This window comes from Sciurus carolinensis, chromosome 2 (assembly GCF_902686445.1).
Source record: "Sciurus carolinensis chromosome 2, mSciCar1.2, whole genome shotgun sequence".
NCBI lineage: Eukaryota > Metazoa > Chordata > Mammalia > Rodentia > Sciuridae > Sciurus > Sciurus carolinensis.
Window position 1 is genome coordinate 13,152,457 of NC_062214.1, and position 15,228 is coordinate 13,167,684.

At 53.4% G+C, this 15,228-nt stretch overlaps 1 protein-coding gene across 5 annotated transcripts; it reads left to right on the forward strand.

Annotated features, from left to right (window-relative positions):
- The first annotated feature begins 2,098 nt into the window (after positions 1–2,098).
- On the forward strand, positions 2,099–10,367 carry LOC124977210 (thyrotropin-releasing hormone receptor-like). Of its 5 annotated transcripts, none has more exons than XR_007107123.1 (3): positions 2,099–3,586; positions 4,905–5,088; positions 6,413–6,542. XR_007107123.1 is itself a non-coding variant. In XM_047540614.1 (3 exons), exons 1-3 carry the CDS (start codon positions 2,801–2,803, stop codon positions 7,540–7,542), a joined length of 1,095 nt encoding a protein of 364 aa, XP_047396570.1. In that variant the 5' UTR covers positions 2,099–2,800; the 3' UTR covers positions 7,543–10,367. The 5 variants fall into 5 exon arrangements, 4 of the variants coding, with proteins under 4 accessions (XP_047396570.1, XP_047396572.1, XP_047396571.1 ...); XM_047540614.1 differs by lacking the exon at positions 4,905–5,088 and adding an exon at positions 7,507–10,367 and having other exon boundaries at positions 6,413–6,685; XM_047540616.1 differs by lacking the exon at positions 4,905–5,088 and adding an exon at positions 7,599–10,367 and having other exon boundaries at positions 6,413–6,685.
- The last annotated feature ends 4,861 nt before the right edge of the window (positions 10,368–15,228 follow it).

Below are 15,228 nucleotides of genomic sequence, written 5' to 3' on the forward strand. Positions count from 1 at the left end.
CTTCACACAGGGCTTTGTAGGACTTGTGTGAAGAGTTTGGATTCCTTTAAGTGCAAAAAGATGTCACTGAAGGGCTTAAGCAGGAAGGTGGTTTGTTGTTTTAAAAGAGCCCTTAGACTGTGGAGGGAACGGAATGGATGGTGAAGAGCAAGAATATATTAAAGTGACCAGGGAAAGAAGGCCAGTTGTCCAAACAAGAGATTGTGAATAAATTAAAGTGTTGGTGGAGAACATAGTGGTCAAAAGTAGATTAGTTTGAGGTGTGTTTGCAGGTAGAACTGAGGAGCTCTGGGTGCTGGTGTCGGAGGTGAGGGAGGGGAAGTGGTAATTCCTGCGTGGGTGGGGCCTTTTCTAGGAGGGGAGGACCAGAGGTGGATGGTAAGGCCGGGGAGACGTCGAGCTCTGCATTAGACACATTTAGTCCAGTGCCAAGGTTTGCCATTTACTGTTGGGCAGCTCTGTTAGGCAGGAGAGAGCTGGCCGTCTTAGGCGACAGAAGCCCAAGGGGCCACTTGCCTTCAATATGGGTAAGAGGGCTGCTCCTGGTGTGCTCAGTGAGGGCCGCTGCACCTGGAAGCCGGCATCCCAGGCTTCACGGGGCACCTGCTACCTTGGCAAGAGCAGAGGAAGGGCTAGCCGGGCCCCAGGCAGAAACAGGAGCACCAAGTTGGGAGTCCAGGGTCCTGGCTTGGTCCCTAACTGTGTGACATTGGAGATCACTCGCCTCTGTACACCATTCTCATCTGTGAGATGGGAATAGTTATACCTGCCTTCCCTGAGCTGGGAAAGGCAAAGACAGCACGTGTCAAGCACAGCATGGCGACAGGGCCAGAGTAGGGGCTTTGCCATTGTGCTTGCTGAAGACCTCAGAGAACAGTGTGGTCCAGAGAGAGAGCAGTGTGGCAGGTAAGAACGTGGACTCTCCGGCTTGGCTACTGGGTTCAAATCCCAGCACACATACCCCTCCTCCTCTTCCTTACTACCTATGTTTCCCTTAGCATGGCTTAACTGCTCTGGGTCTGATTTTCTTTGTCTGTAAAATGGGGATGCTAGAAATACCTTCCCCTTAGCAGGTTGCGAGCACAAAATGAATTGACACATGTAAAACACACCCAGTATCACCAAGCGATGATAGGTTCTTTGCACTCACTAGCCCCGTTGTTATAAAGACTGATAACGGGGGATGTCCTGGACTCTGACTGCTGTCCCCCAAACAGTCCCTTGCTAAGTTCCCTCTCATTCAACTCTTGTCCATTTACAGGCCCTATAGATGGAGAATTTGGGTCAAAACTGTGTTCAGACATTAGGGAGCAGGAAGAAAAGGATATATATTGCAGTGACTGTAATTGCAAATATAGTCGCCTGTGGTCAGAGCTAAGCACTTTGCATGTATTGGTTACATGTATGCCGGGACTAGTACTAAGCATTTTACACGTGTGTATTTTACCTGCATCACTCACGTAAATCTCTGAAGCACTGAGATGAGTTCTGTTATAATTTCCATATCATAGATGAGGGAATAATTTTTAGAGAACATAGTCAATGGATCAGAACAATTTCTCAGCACCTACTGTGTGCAGGCAGGGAGCCAGGCCCCACGGAAAGCAGCCTTCATGCCTTCATTAAGCATAGTGTGGTCCTGCCTTCAGGAAGCTTCCTCTAGGGCAGAAAAGCATTCATTCATTCACCCATTCAACTACCATTACGCCCCTGAGCTGTGCCAGGCAGAGAACTAACAGATCTTAACTGGTTTGTACCTTTTGAGTGGCACAGTCTTAGATTTGGGAGAGACCCCCATCAGAATGTTCGCAATTGTTTCAGAAACTTACAAATCTTCTGCAGGAGGAAGGAAAACCGGGAAAAGTAAGCGAGAGAAGGTTAAAAGGGGGCAAAAAGATGAGACATTTAAGAGGAGACAGGGCTGACAAAGTCCTTTCCCACAGATATGAATGCCTACTTGTAAACAGCCGATTTCTGCCAGCCAGAACAAAGTAGGATTCCTGGATTGTGCCAGGAAGCCCGCGGATGGCCAGCTCCTCCCCTTGCCCAGCGGGGCTACCCCGCTGCAGGAGAAAGAGCGGAGCGTGAGAAAGTCCAAGGCAAAGAGGTGAAAGAGCGGGGCACCAGATTTCATGGCCGTGGGTGCTTGTCACCCACCTGACCCCCAGTGAGGAGTGTGCAGTGCCCAGAGCTGGTGGGAAGAGCCGGTGATAGGCTGTGGCAACCAGCACCAGGCAAACAGTGTCAGTGGAGCGAACACGCCACCTCAACCAGAGGAGCCGCCTGAGGTGGCCGAGGAAAGTGGAGCACCGACGGAGGCTGCAGGGGACCGACGTCAGATACAAGCCTCACCTTTCCTTAACCCGAGACCCCAGTTCCAGAGTTCTTGAAGCCCGTGGGATGGGGGAGCGGAGGTAAGACCCGAGAGGGATCGGGCAGTAGATCCGATAGGCGGCGGAAATCCGGAGCGGTCACAGCTGGAGCGCAGCCCTGAAGTCCCCAAGGCGTCCCAGCTGTGAATCCCACCCCGGGAGAGACGGAGCCGACTCAGGCTAAAAGGCGTCTGGAAAACTGAGAAGCATGCGCCTATTTGTTCCAGCTACTGGTTGTTCCGAGTCTCCAGCGTCCCGTGCGGTGGCGGGAAGACCTCACATCAACTAGAGAAGCCAGTTCAGCCGGCGTAAGCCGAGGGACCCCTGCTCCCGGCACCGAAGGCTCCCCAGCCACGGAGCGCACGCTCGCTGCCCAGAGTGACTTCCTAACTCATCGCTGCCCTACCCGGCAGCCGCAGCAGGGGCGGATGGAGAATCGCACAGGGTCCCCTGAACGCGCCAACTCGTCTGGCCTGGGCACCATGCCTCGGCCTCCACTGGCTGTGCAAACAGCGACTCTGATTCTGGTGCCCCTTGTGTGCGCCCTCGGTGTGGCGGGCAACGTCATGGTGATCCTGGTAGTGGTCCGGAGCCGCCATATGGTCACACCGACCAACTGCTACCTGGTGAGCCTAGCCTCAGCAGACCTGCTGGTGCTTCTCGCGGCGGGAGTGCCCACTGTGGCTGAGGCGGCGTCCGCCCACGTTTGGGTTTTCGGCCACGCAGGCTGCCTGGGCATCACCTACCTGCAGTACGTGGGCATCAACGCCTCCACCGGCTCCATCGCGGCGTTCACGGTGGAGCGCTACCTCGCCATCTGCCATCCTCTGCGAGCCCAGGCGCTGTGCACCGTGGCGCGGGCCAAGCGCACCGCGGCATTGGTGTGGCTGGGCACTGGCGCCTACTGCGTGCTCTGGCTCTTCCTGGTGGACACGCGCGAGGCAGTGTACGCTGACGGTGTGCAAGTTCAGTGCGGCTACCGAGTGTCGCGCTCTCTCTACCTGCCAGTCTATTTCCTGGATTTCACTGTCTTCTACGTCCTGCCTCTGGGCCTGGCCACTGTGCTCTACGCACTCATAGCGCGTGGCCTCTTGGCCCGGCCGCTGCCTCCTGGCTACTCCGGGCGCGCGGGCTCTGCGCACCAGGGCGGCCCCACCTGCAGAGCAAGCCTCCTGTCCAAGGGCAGGAAGGGCGCCCTGGGCTCTCGGAAGCAGGTAGGCCCTCCGTCCGCGCCTGGGGCCTTTATGGAGTCTGTAGAATGGTAAATGCGAGCTTAGGCGTTTCTGGAGGCGCCTGCGAGCAGTGGGGATCCCGGTTGTGGCAGGCCGGTGCTTTTCGAAACACCCCTTCTGCCTTTCTGAGCCTCCGTTTCTTCTTCGGTTGGGGTTTTGTCAGTGCCCAGGGCATAGAAGTGCCTCGAGAAATGAAATAACCCATCTAAAGTCTTCAGCCCCCTGCATTTCCCAAACCAAATGCTCACTTAGTGCTGGTTATTTTATTATTATTAAACTTCCAAACACCCCTGTGCTGGGCGCTGTTATGCTCTTCATTCTGAAGAGAAACTGAAGCTCTGAGAGGTGAAGTGACTTTCCCAAGGTCTCACTACTCCACTGGACACTAAACTGCCCCAGGGGACCTGGAGAACCTGAGAGCAAAGAGGGGGGGAGGGTGTTCATGGGGTAGGGAGAGGTCCAGCATTTATTGAGCACTTACTGTATACCTGATTATGATTGTGCTTGATATTGTCCCTGTTTGGAAGGTTTAATGCCTGTTTTTATGAACAAAGAAACAAGCTCCCAAGAGACAAGGAGCAATGAAGGTGACCCAGCAAGGCAACTGGGCGACAAACCATGGCTCCTTCCACCCCCCACCCTACAGCAACCTGGGCACTTGGGGTTCACAGCAAAACTCCCATGGAAGGACAGCTTTCTGGGCCCAGGATCTTATCCTCAGCCTTCCACTCCCACTCACAGTCCTGGGGGAGGGAGGAGGACACCTCACTGGGCTGAGTCACAGAGCCCTGCAAAGACCATCTGTGCCACCTCCCAGCCTCCCTGGGTAGGTGCACACTGGGGGGTTCCTTCCAGCCACTTCAAACAGCCCCTTTGGATCATCCCACTTAGCAGGACCTCAGCTCAAGGGAGTTTTTAGCTAGGAGCGGGGAAGGGTACTGGCTGAGCAGTTTTGAAATGTTAATTCCTGGCTGTGGGTCCATCGCCAGATGCTCGGGACAAGCGCTCCTCCTTCCCTCCCACTCGCTGCTGACTGCTCTGCTCTCCACTCCCAGTTCAACCTGGCAGAGCTGGGATGAGACTCAGGTCTGGCCCGGGCTTTAGAGGAAAAGCTGCTGGTGATGAAAAGGGCCTCCCAGACGTGGGTTCCGCCCCAGCTCTGCTCATGATTAATATCTTGCTGTGACCTCGGGTAAGTCACTCATCTCCTCTGTGAAGTGGATGGTAGCAGAAATGACTAATCCGACATATAGTAAGTGTTTGATAAATGGTAACCGTTATTATTGTTTTTTTATTGGAGGGGGCTTGTCTGTGGAATCAGTGTTCTTGGATGCATGAGAGAGCCCTGGCACAGTCGCACCAGGGAAGAGGCATTAATTGAAAGCAGAATGCCAAGGAATGCAAACAGGAAAACAATAATTACAAGAACTATCATTTGCTGAGTTTGCTACGTGCCAGCTCCTGGCATAAGCACTTCACTGCAAGTTAGTATATTCCGTTTTTATAACACCATGATGCATGTATCGTTATCATCCCAGTTTTACAAGTGAGGAAAGTGAGGAAGTTATAGAGCAGGTAAGTGCCAGAGCTGGGATTTGAACCCAGGTCATCTGAGCCAGAGCCCACACACGCCTCTCCAGTATTTTTCACCCCAAGAGCCTAAAATGAATGCAATTGAATCTGAATTCAGTAAAATGAGGGATCAAGGCTGACTAGAGAATTCCCGCTAGGGCCTTCACAGTTCCTGGAGAATATGGCTGTCCTGATGTTTGTTGACTTAGTCTGGGCCAGGCCTCTTTGGGGAGGCCACTCACAGAGGCTAAGGTCCTAGACTCAGAGAGTAATTGTGCACTGTGGGATTCCAGCAGCGCTTCCTCCCAGAGGACGAGTTGCCTTTCCCGTAGTCCCCAGAGCCCACTGAGTGCACTGGGTTATCTGAACAGAACCAGAGCCATGTCTAGTTGGGCAGTTTAACCGTTAGGAAATGAACTTTTGCCACTCGAGCTTTGGCCTTTGAGGGGACCAGTGAGGACTCTGACAGGGGAGGACTGGGTGTCCGGTTAAAGCTGTTCCTGTGCCTGCTTATCGGATGCCCCCCACCCACCTTCTAGAATTTAGAAACATCTTTTGCTGCCTCTTGGGGAGGAGGGCATCCGGGCCATGATGGCTCAGATCTACAGTTAGGAAGGTGAGGCAGAGGGAGAGGAGAAAGGTGTCACAGTCAGTCCTGGGCAAAGATGGGTAGGCGCCTCAGGAGGGAAGAAGCAGGATGAAGGAAAGTTCCAGAAGAGCACATGTGGCTGGGAGAGGGCCTGCAGCCAGAGACACGCCCACGGCTGAGCAGCTGGTTAACGGGGGAGGCAGGACTCCAGGCCAGCTCTGCCAGCCTCTGAGCCCTGTGCCACGATAGAGGGAGTGGTGGCAGCAGCAGTCACCCAGGTGGGTCCGTTACCTGCCCAGCTCTGTTCTCACGCCACCTGCAGCAAAGGCAGGACTCTGCCTCCACCTCTTGGCTGGAGAGCCTGGGGCCCAGTGGACTAATGAATTTGCTTCTAGAGCCCCACCCAAGGACTCTAGGGGCAGAGGGAGCCAGGGGCTTTTCCCAGTAAAAAATGACTTGGGCAGGGCTCAGAAGAGGCCCGTTTTCCGGATGGGGCGGGAGTTGAAGGAAGTCTTGCATGACGCACAGCTCGACAGAAGTCAGGTGCTCTTTGGGCTTCGTCCGTCGGGCGAGCTCAGGAGGCGACCTGGAGCCCAGGACTCGGCCCGGGCACGGGTGCATTCCTTTTTCCTCACCTCCCCTGGCAGGTCACCAAGATGCTGGTGGTGGTGGTGGTCCTTTTTGCTCTGCTGTGGCTGCCCTATCGCACCCTGGTGGTGGTGAATTCCTTCCTGAGCCCACCCTACCTCGACCTGGGCTTCCTTCTCTTCTGCCGCCTTTGCATCTACCTGAACAGCGCCGTCAACCCCATCGTCTACGCCCTCATGTCCCAGCGCTTCCGCCAGGCCTTCCGCGGACTACTGCAGTGCCAGCTGGCCCCGCCCTGCCTCCGGCCCCAGGAGGATGCCACCATTCACAGGGTCAGTAAAGAGTGTTCCCAGCTCAGGTTGGGCTCCTAGGAGGAATCTAGGATTATGCTGGTCAGACAGGCAGGGCACCCTGGGCTGTCAGGATTATTCCTACTGGAATACAAAGTCTCTGTGCACTTGGGGAGAGAACGGCTGGGGAGGAGGGAGCCTGTCCAGAGCAGCTTGCAGGGGGTCCCGGTTCATTCAGCCTAGATTCAAATACTTAGCAAGACTATTGACCATTTGAATAAGTTTGAAAATCTAAGAGGGGGATACATCTTTATAAATGACACAAAAGCACTGTACGGTCTCATGGCAGCCCAGGCGGGATTTGAGTAAGATTTTGACTAAGGTCTCCAAATTGTGGAGCTATAGGTGCGAGGAGTGGCCAGGAATCTCCTTGGAATCTACAGGTCCTCTGCCTGGGAATCCAGGGAGTTCTGTTTGCCAAGATAAATATCAAATGTTACCTCCCCCTGAAAGGTGACATGGGCTACCGTGTTCTAACAGCTGGCTCAGGGTTCAGTGCTGGCAATAGAAGTTTCCCCAGCAGCTACTGTGCAGGTGCAAAAGGTAGCAAGACTTCGTGAGCCTTTCTCCCTGCCCAGGACACAGAGGCAAAAGCCAGAAACATGACCGAGTAGGAAAACACAGTCTTTATAAGTGGAGTCTTAAAAACAAAGCTAATATGTAGACATGACTTGTTATATTCTGATGAAAAGCTATGTGTTAGTCAGCATAGGTTAGGTTTAGGTGCAGTGACAAGTGACCCCCCTAAATTAGAGAATTAACACAAAAGTTTCTTGCTTGCTCACATAATGTGGTCTTTCAAGGTCAGCTGTCTTTCATTTTGTGTCCTCAAGTTCTGAGTCACTTCAGTCTCATAGGACCAATTCCTCAATATGTGCTTCTGTGATCCTCACAGTAGAAGAAGAGAGTATGAACGGATCTCAGACTGGCAGTTGAGTGCTTTAATCAGTAAGTGACACCTGTCACTTCAGTTGGGAGCCAATAACATGACTGTCTAATTGCAAAGCAGCAGAGCATCCTGTGATCCCAAAAGTTAACAAGAACTGGCTCTGGGTGAACTAGCATTCTTCGCCACACCGTGGATGCAATACCAGAGAATGACGGTGGACAAATGGTACTCTTCTGTTTGTTGCTTCCAAACAATGGAAGAGCAGGCCCCCTTCCTAAAGCCCACTGGCCCACCATTAGCATCTGACTGTAGTCCTAGGTGAACAACCAAAACTGTGAACCTAGCCCTTTCTTGAAGCAGAGACTCCTCAGAAACTGTCCACATTTCAAAGGATGTTGAGACTCCCTTAAGGACAGTGGGAGCTGTCAATCAAACTGAGTTCTGAGTTGCTGCCTGGGAGTGAGATGTCTGAGGTCATTTCCTTGGGAGACTATGCCACTGCTGCCTTCCCCATGCCTGTGGGTCCCCACACATGTCAGACACAGACATGATGTCAGCGCCTGAGGGGACTCAAGATCAGGAAAGAATCAGGGGCAGCCCGGACAGCACAGAGTCCCACCAAGTAAATGCCTAGGGACTCTGAGACCCCGGGGCTGAGTCCCAGCTCTGTCGTTAACCTACTGCGTGACCTGGGACCTGTCAGCCATGTTCTCCCAGCCTCAGTTTCCCCATCTGGAGACAGAAGTAGTAGAGGTTTGTCCAGTCCTAACACTCTCTCAGGCTGTTCTTCTGGTGAAGACTACAGCCCCCTTGTGAACTTCAAAGACCCAGACACCTACTTTACAGTTAACCCCATGTGGGTAACCCTGCTGGGAGACTCCCCGGACAGAATTTTCTGGGATGGTCACTGAGCCTTCATCTTCCCCTCTGCCCACTGCTAGCTCTGTCTTCCCATTGACTCTGACTCCATCATGTTGTCATGGTGATGGGAGGGAGCACCAGCCTTCTCCAGGTCCCTGTCTCTGAATTGAGAGGAACAAGGCACCCAGAGGTCCTGCTTTTAGTGTCCTGTGGAATTCATTCTCCTACATCCAGTCTTAATAGACTTTGGTCCATTAAGAGGCTGATCCCAGAACCCCAGTGTTCAGAGTGGACCAGGGGAGGTGAATATAAAGGTCTCTTGCACATCCTCCCAGCCCTAGCACCATCTGCCCTCTGTCCTGGGTGTCGCCAAGAGAGGCCTCTAGTGGGATTTGTGCTTCACTCCCATCCAGGGGAGGAGAGAAGTTGTTGAAATCTGATGCCTTAAAAAGGGGTCTGATTTTCAGATGGTTTGGAGACAGAGAGATTTAAAGACACGAGCTTCATCCCTCTGATTTGGTGGGGTTTGAATCTAGCCACCTCTTGAGGTCTCGACAATCCTTCTAAGTCCCTGAATTCGTTTGCTGAGGCACTGTACAGTGTCTTGAATGCTCTATGTCCTGCTCCTTCATCACAGATGGTGGAGAGTAACCTCACTGGGCATGAGGGGTTAGGGGGACAGAGAAGAGCCTCCGGTGAGATCCCTGGGGCCTCTCCAGGGAGATTCGACTTCGGAGCATGAGCTGGGACACTTCACTTGCAGCCATGTCGTCTGTGGACTCTGTGACACAGCCAGGCCCTGGAGGCAGTGACCCCGGGAGCCTCTTGGGTCTGTGGCCACACAGGCCGCCAGGTGCAGCCCAACGGACCCCAAAGCTGGCAGCAGTAGGTCCGAGTTCAAACTTTGCACCAAACTGGCCCCTGTTTTCTGAAGGGAAAAAAGTCTTGCCCTGCCTGTTTCACCAGAGCATTGTGACTTCGGGACGACACTCAACAGTCCACGGGTCTAACGAGGACCGTGGAAATCCTCAAGCACTGATTGTCCTGTGTGTCCGGAGGGTTGCACTGGCCGGTCATCTCACATGTCCCTCACAACCCAAAGGAGAGGCGCTATCTGCACCCGCATGTTACAGATGAGAAAACAGAGCCCCGAAACACGAAGTGGCTCTCTGACTGTCATGTCAGGTAAACCTGTGGAGTCAGGACTGGGGCTCCAGGTCCCTCTGATTCTAGTCTGGATTCTTAACACCACGTGTACTCTGCTCTTTCTCTAAAGTAGAAGCTGAAACTGTGTGTCTCTTTAAAAATGAAATTGCACATAGAAACCCGGTATAAAAATCAAAAGGGAAGTTCTTGTCCAAGAGGGAAGGGCGGTGGATCCCTAGCCCTCTGCTTCCCTGCTGCGGGGGAGTGTGTTTACTTCCCCAGCATCCACACTCCCCTTTCCAGTGAAGCAATTGGGTGGAACTGATCCACCGCCTCCAGGGGCGGGGCCTGATTGGTCTTAGCCAACCTGGGTGACCTCCTGCCTTTGACTGACAGATCAGGGCAATGCTAGGCCCACGACCCAGGCTGAGCCAGCAGCACATTCCCCTGACCTTGTGACTGGCTCCCGACTTTGGTTTGCTATTGATTGAATCAACATGCTCCTTATTCCCAAATGAAAGCGAGGCCTGGATGCTTCCGGAAACCATCTTTCAACCTTAAGAAATACCACTGAGGAGAAAACCAATGCACAGAGAGAGAGAGAGAGAGAGAGAGAGAGACAGACAGACAGACAGAGACAGAGACAGAAACCAGAGAATTCAAAGGAATCAGAACCAGACTTCACCATACTCTGATGTCCCTGTATTGGTTTGATATGTTGGTTGAAAAAACAAACAAACAACAACAACAACAACAACAAAACGGCTAAAATGGACTTAAACAATAAAACATTATATTCTCTCATTGTTGTGGTTTGAATCTGGAATGTTTCCCAAGAGTTCATGTGTTGAAAGCATGACCCCAATGCAGACGGGTTCAGAGATGGGACATGTAGACAATGAGTAGGGCTTGGACCTCATCACTGGACTGATCCATTTGCTGGACTAATCCATTGGTCTGAATGGATTACTGGGCAGTAACCGAGGCAGGTGGTGCACGGCTGGAGAAGGTAGGTCATCGGGGGTGTGGCCTTGGAGACTATCATGTCCCTGCTGCTCCAGGTACCACATTCTTACATGAATGCGCGGACAGGAAGAAAGAAAGTAAATACCTCTCCTCCCATCATTCTCTCCTCATCCAACAGGAATGGCTTCCCCAGCCGTCCCTCCGCTGACGTCCTGCTAGCTCCCACTGGCCAAAACTGGCCATGGGTCCCCTGCTACGCCAGTCACTCCCAAAGGGGAGTGGGCTTGTCACGGCTGTCACATACCGGTCATGGTTCATTTTCTTTGGCTGGGGAGGGGCCCACCTTCCCTGGACACATAACAGTCCAATCAAAATCGGGGATTTTAGATGAGGGAAGGGGGAGCAGGCCACACGTCTGTCCCATCTGCCCTTTGGCTAGGACATTTTGGTTCCCCGCACAGTAAACCAGTCCACATCTGGCTGTCCTCTGCACACGTCCCAACCTCCCAATGCAGCAGCCCAGGTCACCGGAGAGGCTTCCTCTCCATGTATCCCCTGGGCCTCGGTCCTAAAATTCCACCATTAGTGCGTGGCCACCTGGTGCAGGGCCAGCTGGCTCTCCCTGCGCAGTGTTCCTGTGAGGCCTGGCATTAAGGCGCCAACACCTCCAACTGAATAAGTTGCCAGACCTGCCTGTGGGCTGGTTGGGAGGGTCGGGCGGGCAGAAGAAGGCTCCAAAGGCAAGCGCGAGTCTGCTGCCTTCGCTCGCTACACTCACCATGCGCCGGTGTGTCCACGCTCTTCTCAACGTGGAAGAATAGCCTCTTTCTCTCCCTCTTCTTGTGGGGAACAGAGAACAGCCGTCAGCTCCTAACCCTGTCTCACTAAGTCCATCCAGCTCCTCATCCCAGCCTAAGCCTCGCCCTCTTCTCTCTCTCTGGAACTATTTGTCTTGATGGCTTCAGTCCCGGCGACGTGTCCCAGCTTCCAGAGGCTGACGTGGCCCAGCTGCAGCTTACTGGGGTTAGGGCTTCTGCTGGCCTTGCCCAGCCAGTCCTGCCCACTGTGAATGGCTCCCACGGGACGCAGGTGGAGAAAGGTGTAGGTCTTCAGCCGGGACCGGGAGGCACCTGTCTCCTCTAGGCTGAGGCTGAGCCCCCAGGTCCTCTGCTCTGACGGAGTTCTAGGACCACCCAGCCTGATAGGCAGGGGACAGCGAATGCCTCTAGAACTAGCCTCCCTTGCAGGCAGGTGCCCCTGTTTCGATCTCAGGACCTCGTCGCGCTCCCTCCGCTGAGCGCTCTACCAAGGCTGACGCTTCACGGCGCTCGATGCGCTCCCAGCGCCGCGTGTGAAGCAGGTGAGCATCGCCTCTTCCAGCGAGGTGCAGTGCCGGGGAGAATCAGTTATGAGCCCCTGAAACCTCCGCGTGGAGGATGACGTTCTTGAAAGCTTTTTCCCTAAAAGGAGGGATTTGGGAGACCAAAAGGGATCCAGCACAAAGAAGGTGACACCGACAGGCGCAAAGATGGGGTACAAAGGGAAGACAGAGCATGGCCGGGAGGGGGCTGTCTTGGTGGCCCAGGTCGCTGTATGACTTAGGCAAAGCTCTGTGGGCGTGATGGGTTCCTTTGGGGTCTCCATTTCCCACTAATGAGGGCTCAGGAAAAAATCAGAGACTCCTCGCAAAGTACGAGAATTCAGTGTCAAGAGCAAATTTCAAGTTGAGGGTCAGAGAGAGGACAATGCTTGGGTCCATCTCAGGGCACCTGTCGGGTGGTCACTGTGCCCGTGAGCCCTGGGCCCTACCTGGGTCAAGCCATTTGCCATGGCATGAGGTAGCCAGGTCGCTGATCCGCCTCACCACTGGTGCCTATGTTGCAGGGTGTCCCCGCGTCGGCGCTGCAAGTCCCTCACGTTCTTGTCTGTGAAGCAGGACCTGGTGTTGCGCTTAACCCACAGCAGGGCAGGGAAGGTGCCTGCTCTGAGCCAGCCTAAAATAGATGCTCCTGCTCCCACAGGAAGGCGTCCCACTCCTTCCCTTCACCGTCCTCATCACCCCTATGATCATCCATCCAGACACTAAATGGGCAGGTTCCATGAAGGCAGTGCCCGTGGCCTCTCCACCACGGCATCCCAAAGACTAGAACAGAGCCTGGCATATCATAGGTACGCTAAATATTTGCTGGATGCATAAATGAGTGGATAATGAGTGGAGACCAGCCGCAATCTTAATACTCAATATCTTTTGCCAAGACCTGGATCCTGGTTTGGGGAAGGTTTGAGGTGCAGACTGTGACTCATTGGGTTTTCTGGTTGCTCATAACAGAAAGTTTCTCTAACTGGGTCAAAAGAGAAATTATTGAGGTTGGAAAGAACCAGAACCGCCTGGAGATCCATTCAGCTGGAAATAATGGGCAGTGGCTTCACCACATTCATGTCAGAATGAATTAGCTTCACATTCTGCTCAGGACTCAAGTTTGAACTTATGATATGCTTGTTTGGATCATGTTCTTGCACCTTAACCAGGAGTAAGATGAGCAACCTATTGGACCATCATTCTGATACTGTCCTTGACAGTTGTATAGATTGGGCACTGCTCAATTCCTGTAGGCACCACTTAGCATGGTCTAAATGGATGGATCCCCTGGGGTTGTGCAGTGCAGTCTGTGAGAGTGTACATGGCAGAACTGAGTGGGAGTTGGGTAGTTCCCCAAAGGACATGTGTTTGTTATCGGAAAGAGAAGAGGAGAAAAAAAATGTCCCCTACAAATGAACTGACCCAAGTTAACAGTAGTGGGGGAGTTGACGTTATTTGCTGTATCAGCAACATGTAGGACATCCAGGGCCTTCCTCAGGGCTTGCCCTCAGCTAGGCCTTCTTCATTTGATAGTTTCAGACCCTGAGCCCTCTCTCAGCAGAGACCTTGTGACAGGCAACCACATTCACGCTGAGCTGGCCCGTGTGATGCTTCCCTCTAGTGGCCACTATGGACACTACACTATGTAATGTCCGCTGGCGGGTCTGCTTTTTTACTGACTTTCTCCTTCTCCTGTCCCGGCTTCCTGGCCTCCCTAATCCCTCTTCTCCTCCTCTGTCTTTCCTCTCTCTCCTCTACCCCTCTCCATTCTTGTTCCTCCTCTTCTTCTCCCCTAAGGGCACCTCACTATTCCCATCTGGTATCCAAGCCTACCCACATTTTCCTCTGGCCTGAAACTTATCTTTCTCACTATCTGACCACATCTAATGGTTTCTGTGGAAGTGTAATTGATAGGAAGCTGAGATGTGAGTGGTGGGAACATGAGGTAAAGGGAATAATGCTGTAAGCTGGGCTCACTGTGCTGACGCCCACACGATTTCTCTTTAAAAAAGAAAATAAAGTAATTTACCTGCAGCCCAGTCTGACTTACGTGACTAGGATGTGTTATGTCTCTCTGCAAATTACCTGTTATCTGCAGGAGAAACCCAGGCCCAAAATGCCAATGCAAAAGAACACTTGCTACCCTGAAGGGGAAACGTTTGTGATCCCAATACAGACCGGATCCTAGAACTCAGGGAGGTAAGGATGATTCCCACTAACCAGGAAATCTGTAAGAACAGGTTCCAATCACAGCTGATCGGCACGGGCCAGAGTGACCTAGAGTCGTCATGCACAATGGGCACTTGAAAGTCCCTTGTGGTCCTGTTGTCCATCAAAAATCAAGAGGTGCACTTGGGTGGCTCTCTCTGGAAACTTCCCTGGGATTCCCCAATGAAACCAGAGGTCAGGAGTAGCGCACCACGCTTCTCCTCTCTGAGAGGACCCACTCTCCCTTGAGCGTGTCCGCTTTCCCGTTTCCTGTCCCTTCTCCTAAGCTCATGCGGGGCACTCCGAGCAGCATGTCTGAATTCTTTCTGGTATGATTGCAAGACCCCAAGTTTGAAGGGGGCCTCCGAGCTGCCGCCTCGCTATGCAGGAGGCCTGTGCCCGGGACATAATGAATGGCGCTTGGCGGCGTGAGTAGCAGCATTTGTCATTCTCTCCGTGGTTCTGAAGGTCAGCTCCTGGGTGGTCTACCTGCAGGGCAGTGCGGCCAGGCCATCTTGAGTCTCCTCACCTCTGTATGGGGTGATCTATGCTGGCTGGCAGCTGGAACCCTCGCTGGGAATTTCGCCACACCTGCACATGGCCTCTCGCGCGACAACTGCAGTCTAAGAGCAAGCGCCCCAGACAGCTGGAGGAGCTCCTTTGCCTCTTTGCCCGAGCCTTGTGGTGGCACAGCATCCTCTCCACTGTGTTCTGTAGGCAGTCACAGAGGCCCCTTTAGGCTCAAGGGAGGGACAGAGTCCACCTTTTGATTAGGGGTGAGGTGGAAAGAGGAAGTGGGAGGGGAGACAATGTAATGGCATCTCTACAAAACACAACCTGCCCCACCATCTAAACAGGGTGCCCCTCACGGTCCTGACCAGACTGAGGTTCCAGTCTGACTAAACGAACCACACTCTCTGCCTCTGCACGTGCCCTCCTTCCAACCAGGGGGATCCTCTTTGCCTTGGGCTGCCAAATTCTAATCTGTCAGGCCTCAACTTAGATGTCCACACCTCCTCCAGGCCGCGCTGAACCCGCGCACAGGCAGGCAGCCCTCTCCTCTGTGCCCGGAGTTCCTGTCCTTTTCCCCCCATA

Bases quoted from the DNA above. Each gene is read 5' to 3' on its own strand.
- LOC124977210 (XM_047540613.1), top strand. From the start codon at position 2,801: ATGGAGAATCGCACAGGGTCCCCTGAACGCGCCAACTCGTCTGGCCTG. The intron at 3,587-6,412 runs GTAGGCCCTCCG...CTCCCCTGGCAG, and splicing joins CCCTGGGCTCTCGGAAGCAG to GTCACCAAGATGCTGGTGGT.